General features: G+C 46.5%; 1 protein-coding gene across 5 annotated transcripts; it reads right to left on the bottom strand.

Moving 5' to 3' along the window:
• Positions 1-1,125: 1,125 nt before the first annotated feature.
• Positions 1,126-7,310, bottom strand: KCNJ8 (potassium inwardly rectifying channel subfamily J member 8). Of its 5 annotated transcripts, none has more exons than XM_015629450.3 (3): positions 7,169-7,309; positions 6,092-6,540; positions 1,126-2,443 (listed from the first exon to the last, which is right to left on the bottom strand). In XM_015629450.3, the coding sequence occupies exons 2-3, from the start codon at positions 6,454-6,456 to the stop codon at positions 1,543-1,545; spliced, it is 1,266 nt and encodes a 421-aa protein (XP_015484936.1). In that variant the 5' UTR covers positions 6,457-6,540; positions 7,169-7,309; the 3' UTR covers positions 1,126-1,542. The 5 variants fall into 5 exon arrangements, with proteins under 5 accessions (XP_015484936.1, XP_015484937.1, XP_015484938.1 ...); XM_015629451.2 differs by having other exon boundaries at positions 1,543-2,443; positions 7,173-7,310; XM_015629452.3 differs by lacking the exon at positions 7,169-7,309 and adding an exon at positions 6,779-7,158 and having other exon boundaries at positions 1,543-2,443.
• Between the last annotated feature and the right edge of the window lie 804 nt (positions 7,311-8,114).

Genomic DNA, 8,114 nt, shown 5'->3' with positions numbered 1-8,114 from the left:
TTTGTTAATAAACTTTCTTTGTTCCTTTTAAGTTTTAAACCTGTTTTGCTCTTGTTCTCATCCATATCTCACAGCAAGAAATAAGTAAGTTTTCTAATGATTTTTTAGTTACTGCTTTAAAACCACATTTATTTGGTGTGTTGGCTGGGAAAAGAAATTGGCAAATCTGAACCACTACAGAGGGTCAGAACAAGGATAGTACTTCTCTCGAGCTAGAGACATAAGACAATTTCTGCAAGAAATCTGACGAGAAACTTGTCCATAATTATACTTATTCACATAGGAAAGAAACCATATATCAATTTAGGCTACCAAATGACAGAAGTAGTTGTCTTACTTTTCCGTAGTCCTGTAGAAAAACTTGTGAAGACATTTTTGGGAAGGCTTCAGGCCAAATGTCCATTTTAATTTGAAGAGGAAAGCTTCTTCCTACCAATTCTCAATGCCAGGTTACATAAAAATGCAGGTGAGGCACTGCTGAAAAATGGGAATTCAGCAGCAGCACCCAAGTCCCCCTGAAGAGCATTCAGACAGTTTTGAAAATACTGTCTGTAATATTATCGGCAGGCTTCCCTCTCATTCCCAGTCATGTGTTCCCACTGGCAAAAAAATAACCTTCTGGATGAAGCAGACTTAATACTATGAAAAGTAAGTGAAGCAAGTACATGTGTTTCCTTCCATGTATGAATCTATCAGAGAAAGCAAAACAGGATTTGGTCTTCCATCATGAAGAGAATGTTAAAGAGGCATCTGCTTTTTCCAGTTTGAATAATTTCAGTGAAACAGACACCCAAGTGGCAAGCCAGGAGGACTGGGATTTCTCAGCTTGGGCTACAGCTAATATAAGATGTGTTTCGTCCTGAAGCCAAGTATCTTACACTGAGAAGAGCAGCACTCCATCATTTTGCTGGTTTTCCTGCCTGGAGTGACACCAGCTTTCCTGTGAGATGAACAGGTCATTCCACCTGACCTGAATTTGCAGTCAAAAGGCCTTTGCCACAAACCAACAAAAAAGAAAAAGCCTGGGAAACCGAAGGTGAAATGGTGGCTCTTCTCCAGTGAAATCCTTGAGGAATTTAGTTACTCCCTTTAAGAGAACAAGAAATTCACACAAAAAGATCAATATCCAAATGTCATGCACAAAATCTGTGTGAGCTGTTTAATACAGAAGTTTTATGAAGCACTCACATAGGAAAGACTCACATTTTGTGACAGCGAGCAGAAGAAAGAGACCCTTGAAAGGAAAAATATGATTAAAAAAAATCAGCATGCTATTAAAACAAGTAAAAATACACATTGTTTTACATGAGTGAAGTGTGTTTTCTTTAGTGTACGTGTCATTTTTTATTAATTCATATCCTAAGTGCTAAGGTGTTTTCTAATGCCATTAGGTGGTGCTTTCAGTAAATAATAGAATAAATAGTTCTTGCACGGTTCCCTTTTGCATTGTGTTCTCGGTTTCTGAAGTAAAAGGAAATTGAAGCAAAATACCACAGATGCCTCCTCCTTCTGAAGCCCAGTGCCCTGGTACAAAGCTGTGCATCACGTTTCTGAGGCACTCTGGCTCCCCTCCGGCGTGATAAACTGCACTTTGGGCACAATGAGCGAGGAGTTGGTTCTCCGCATGGAGTTGCTCCTCCGAATGGAGTTGTTTCTCCTCATGGAGTTGCGCTTCCTCAGGGAGTTTTGGTGGGACAGCTCGCTCTTCTGCAGGGTCTGGATGAGGATGGAGGGCTTCTCATCAAGCTCCCGGGCACTGCAGCGCGGCGCAGCCACTTTGACAGTGTTGCCAAACTTGGAGTAGTCAACAGAGTACACACCTTCCTCCTCAGTGACGATGGGCACGAAGCGGTGACCCCACAGGATCTCCTCTGCCACGTAGGAGGTTCTTGCCTGTGTCGTGATACCGGTGGTTTCTACGACCCCTTCCAGTATCACAATGAGCTCCAGGTCCTGGAGTGCCAGGTCAGAAGCAGAGATATCATAGAGAGGACTCTGCTTGTCTATGACATGACAAATGATCAAGGGAGCCACCAGGAAAATGTTGTTGCTTTCAATGGGGTTATCCACGGGGATATCCACTTGGTGAATGGGTATGACTTCTCCTTCAGGGGTCGTGGTCTTTCTCACGACCTGGATTCTCACTGAGGCGCTGATGATCATGCTCTTTCTCAGGTCCCCCACCCGGAACATGAAGCAGAGCTTGCCGTTGCGGACGGCAATGACTGCCTGCCGGCTGAAGATCAGTGTCTCGGCCCGCCGGTGAGCTTGTGCTGTCTTCATGAATATGCAGCCCAGCATGACAGCATTGATGATCAGCCCCACAATATTCTGCAGGATCAGGACGGTAATAGCTAGGGGACATTCCTCAGTCATCATCCTGCCCCCAAAGCCAATGGTCACCTGGACTTCGATGGAGAAGAGGAAAGCAGAGGTGAAAGACCTGTAGGGGAAGATTGCACCCAGTTAACTCTCATGACACAGAGCACATACTGATAAGCTGTTAACATGTGCTTCCAGAAACAAACTTAAGGACCTGTTTGTATGGCTCTAGTACACACAGGCCTTTTGTTAACACCAGCCAAAGCATTGCATGCTTGATGGCTCAGATTTGTGTGGTTGGTGTAGTGTCTACTGGTGGCAGGGAAGACCTCAGAGCCTGAGCTCCTCGAAGACCATCTGGGTGACCTTGAGCAGCTCAGGAAATCTCTGTTCAGGAGCACAGGCTTCCTACTGGCTTAGTGAACAGCTCTGGAACAACTGGGCTTTCCACCTTCTCCATCCCATGAAGCCCTTGGTGGAGAGAGGTGGTTTTGGCAAGCATGGGCAATCAGCTGGCACACTCAGATCCTTCCACCAGCCTGTGCAAGGAAGGGAAAGGAAAAACTTCAGTACTTCACTCATGCTACCTGAATTATAACCCAGTATTTCCTGGTGGGGGAAAAGGGGCTTTCCCAGATTTGTGACACTTCCCAAACCCTTGCTCACCTTGTGGCTGAGCAGGATGAGCTTGCAGAGAGAGGTCACTGGCACACCCTGGCAGCAGGACAGTGCTGTGACCCAGGGTTTGGGTTCAGCTAACTGCCAGGGCAAGACCAGCTGGAAAATTTCAACACCAAAGTCGGATGTAGAAGTGTGGGTTAAGTTAAATACCCTAAAATGCTATGGTGCTGGACAGAAAATGCTGCCCACAAACTTTCCAAGATAGATTATTTATAGCAGCCACAAAGTCATATCCCCTGTATATATCAAGGTCCTTAACTTCTTTTTATATTTATTTATTCTTTTATTCCTTCCAGATACATCCTTCCAGTGCAATTCAATAAATCTGAAGCATCAGAATGCTTAACAGGGCTAGACAGTGGAAAATATATCCTGCCCATGAAGATGGTCTAAATAATTTGTTGAGATTACTTTGCTTTTCAGTTAATCTGCTTTTAAACATTTTTTTTTCTTTTCTAGACATATTTTCACTGTTATATCAATATATATCACTGTTATATCAATATATATCACTGTTATATCAATATATATCACTGGGATATCAAGGACACATTTAAATAGCATTATCAATATCAAGGATAATTTTCTGTGCAATGAGAAAGTCCATCTTTCAGAAAACCAACCAGTCTCTGCACAGGTATCTTTGAAATAACTTTATTTTTTTGCCTTTTCTATTTTTCTTAATCATTAACAAATTCCTTTGTATTGAGGGGGTTTATTTTGTATTTCACTCTGAAGAAACCAGGGACAAAGGAGTTAATTAATAGAATCCATTGAATGACTTCTTATAATCATGAATATTCAGTTACAAGCATAATGAAGCTTCTGGATTCAATTTCAGTCAGCTTAATTCAGCTTAAAACTCTGTCCAGTAAGTAGTCTGACTTCCCTTAGTAGTACCCATTCTGGTTTTTTCTTTTTGTTTTTTTGGGGGTTTTTTTTGTGGTTTTTTTTTTTTTTTTTTTTTTGTTTTTAAAAAGAATCAATAACAACATCAAAACAAACAAAAACCCTCATAAAACCAATCCACCTTTTTAACAGTAGAAGTGAAAAAATAAGTTTGGAAAACATTTTAACCATGTGAAATGGGTGAAAATGCAAATCACACTGTTCCCAGGTTCTTCCCCCAGAGCTGTGTAGCAGCTTTCATATTTGGATGTTTGCTTTCTGTTGCAAAGAGATATGAGGCTTAGAAATTTCTGCAGTACTTTGTAAAATGAAAGGACTGTGCAAGCTCCAGGCACTTGCTAAAATTTCCAAAGCCAGGTTTTCCTGTAAATATGTAATGGCACCTACCCAAGAAAGCTCTTCTGAAACATCTGTGGGCCTAAACCTCAGGGGAGTAGGTTAAAAATGATTTATCATGATTTTGGCATTGCAATATTAAAGATATTTTACACCCAAAAACTTGCCATTCTTAAAGATGTCAACAATCACATTGTTACTTCATGACTTTGACTAAAGTGGTAGCCAGATTTCCCTAGGAAAGGAAAAGATTTCCCATGGCTTGGACATGGGCACTGGAGCAGCTTTGGGGAGACTCCACGTGGACACCCCACGAGGGTAGGGGGTGTGTTCTTTGGCATGAGCTAAACCTGAAATTATGTTGGTTCATTCATTGTGCTTCCTAGCAGACATCCTGGAAGAGCCACAGGCATCTATGGGGAGGGAACAGGGGCAGAGTCCTGGCTGTGGATGTGCCTGGCCCCAGTGGCATGAAGCCGTTGGCCTCCAGCTCAGGATCTGCGGGATGATACAGCAGCCACACCGAATGAGCCACCAGCCACGGGCAGGGATGTCGCCTCAGCTGACCCTGGAGAGCTGCAGGGTTATAGCTGTTCACTAATTCCAGCTGGACAGATCCCACAAATCCAGGAAATGCTGGGGGTGACACTCCTGTGGGTGCAAGCTGGGTCATGACATCTCATTAGAGATGAAACTGCTTATGGCCAGACATTGGAAAAGAAATAAGACAGCAGGCTCTGCTCCAATTCTCCTCAACCTAGTGAAGGGTAGCTTGGAAAAATTCCCTCTTCTTTTACCTTGGAAAATCCCCATTTAGCAAAAAAAAGTGTCAAAACAAAGGGAGAATTAAATCTTTACTACTTTGTGAGCCAGATACAAAGTCCCTTCAGACTTGGTGGGTACCTCAAAATTTTGTGGGAGAAAAGTAAAAAGGGAAGTGAATTCACTGATGTCTCAGAGCACCCCACAACCCCCAGACCCTCACAACACTGCAATGTGTAAAGGCAGATGATCTGGGCAGCCTGGTGGTACAGAACCAGGACTTTTTTACCTAAAAACCTAGTGCTAAAAAAAGCAGATTTAATTGGTGAGATCCTGAAGTGATCTTATGGCTTATCCCACCTGCAATTCACAGTCTTCTCTTCCATGTATATGTCAGCTTATCAGTGCCCTGACAATTGTTGTGGCTTTGGGTACAGAGAGTAAAATACTTCAACAGGTGGCATTTAATCCAGTCATCCCTTAAGCTTTCACTGTCTGACACAAATGCACAGTGTGGAAAGTGTTCCTCTGCCCATCTGCTGGCCTATGGCTTTGCCAAGGCATTTTGAAGTCCTGCATATTTAACACTCATGAAAGTCATCTTGAAACACACTTAGTTTTGTCCTAAGTGACACATTTCCTGGCACCTCTGGCTGATGCCCTGCCTGACACCCAGGGCTGGTTCCCTGCTTCTCAGGCACTGCTCTGGAGGGAGCACCTCTGGCCAACATGGCGCTGGGAATGCTCCCGCTGCCGTAGACAACGTTACAATACATATAACACATACCCACTCTTGTAGCAGGCTCTTATCTCGACAGGCAATCGAGTTACCCACAGAGTGTGGAGACACATGAAAAGCAGCAGGTCTCCCTCTCTTTCAGATCCTGTAAGGAATCAAAGACATCTACAGTACAGTATTTTCCAAGCTCGGGAGGCTTGCTGAGTTTACGCAGTCTAGAGGAAAACACTGCACTTTTCAACTGTCTCAACCAAACCCAACGGTTCATGTACACTAAAAGCTGCACTTCAGACAACACCAAGACAGCCCTCACTTCCTTCATCCCACCAAAGTCAACTTTACCTGACACATGTCACACACGGCGTCCACTTCGTGCTGTTTGAAGGGTTTTCTGTGCTTGGGTCCATGTCGCCATGGGCAAAGGCCACCAGCCACCACATCATGGCAAAGAGCAGCCAGCTGCACAGGAAGGACATGGTAAAGATGACCAGTGTGTGACGCCACTTCAGGTCCACCAGGGTGGTGAAGATGTCTTGCAGGAATCGCCCCTGCTCACGGATGTTCTTGTGAGCCAGGTTGCAGGCGCCATTCTTGGCGATGAAGCGGGCTTTGCGCGGGTGGTCACGGATGCGCGGCTTGCGCAGGTTCTCAGCAGCGATACGTGCCAGCACATACTCTTCAGGGATGATACTCTTGCGAGCCAACATCTTCCTGCCACCATAGTCCACTTAGGGAGATGTGAAATGGGAGGTGGTCTCTCTCTAGCAAGTCTCTGCAGGGTTTGCTTTACCCTGCAAAACAGAGAAAACCTGGTCAGACTTGTCACCTGTGCAGGAACACCTGATTAGGTACCACCTGCCAAACCCCACTACATTAAATGCTGGATCTACAGTGCCCTCCCTCTCTCAGACTATCGTTTTTATATGAATAGCTGGTATCAGCTTGTAGCAGAAATGAAAGATGCTACTGGGAGACTCCTTGCAGAAAGGGAGTCTAACACAGCAGTCTCACAAAGTCGATGTAAAGCACCGTGACAGACACCAGCTCGGTTCCTCAGGCTGCTTCTCCGAGAGACACCAGTGCTCAGATGGGGACCGCAACACGAAGCACTAAGTTTTTCGCAGCCCTCAGGACCTGGAGAACCAGACGTCTGTGGTTTGAGTCGAAGTTTATCTGCGGAGACAGCGCAGAGACTCCCTCCTTACGGCTGCAGCCCCGCAGAGCATCCAGCCCGCCGGCTGCCCCGTCCTCTAAGAGCATCACAAGAAGGAGCTGAGCTGGAGCAGCGGCAGGCAGGGAACGGGACTCCTCGGAGCAGTCGGTCGCATTTTTCCTCGCAGCTCTCCGTCCCTTCCGGGATCAGGCGGGAAAACCCTCCCTTTATTCCCAAACTGTCCCCAAACGGGTAACAGAACAAACCTACGGAAAGCCAGGCTCCCCAGCGGCTGGCCTGTCCCGACAGGGGAGGGCAGGGCTGCCGGACCCCCGGGCGCCTCGCAGGGTCTTCCCCAGCCCCCGGCACCGCCGCCACTCACTACGGAACGGGGCGGGACGCGGCCGGGCCCGGCGGAGCGGGGCGGGCGGAGCGGGGCAGCGGCTCCGAGGGATGCACGAGGGGATGGGGCGGGGCTCGGGCTCGGGATGCGGGGGTCGGGCACGGGATGCGGGGTCGAGCTCGAAATGCGGGGCTGGGAGTGGCGGTCGGGATGCGGAGCAGGGGCGCACATACTCCCTGCGCTCCGCAGTGTCTGCAGACGATGGGTTGTGACGGGGTTTTAGACAGGTTCCAGCCCATGTAACGGCGGAGCAAGATGCTAACACTGCTGGTCTGTGCCATTTCGCGAGTTACACAAAGCTGCGCCCCTGCCTGCTTCCCCTGGCAAGCCAAGAGTTGTGCCTTCCTAGCTTAATCTTCCTTCGAATCTGTCAGAGACAGAGGAAACGAGGCATATGCGTGTTTGGGGAACCGAAGCCAGAATCTCACGACCTTTGCAGCTTTGAACAAACTTAATTACCTGTCTCTACCAAAAAGGAAGGAAGGACATTTCTTTTTACAGGTCACAGCTCTTGCTGAGCAGCATCAGGCCCGTTGTAATGGTCGGCTGGGAAATGGGCACTGGCAGATGGGGATTTGTATTTGGGATGGGTGTAGGAGGATTTATGTACAATGACAACCTCTCCCACACCTTCCCAGTGAAATCCCTGAAGTTGTTTCTCTTTCCCACTGGTTGAGGTTAGCAATTTTGGCCCTTGTGTTTAATGGAAACTTGCATTCTTAGAAATTGCAGCTTTTTTGGGGTTTTTTTTTGGTTTTTTTTTGTCCTGAAGTTTTAAGGTTTGTAATGGGAAGAAAAAACAGTACATC

Source organism: Parus major, chromosome 1A (genome assembly GCF_001522545.3).
Source record: "Parus major isolate Abel chromosome 1A, Parus_major1.1, whole genome shotgun sequence".
NCBI lineage: Eukaryota > Metazoa > Chordata > Aves > Passeriformes > Paridae > Parus > Parus major.
This window is presented reverse-complemented; position numbering and strand designations above follow the sequence as displayed.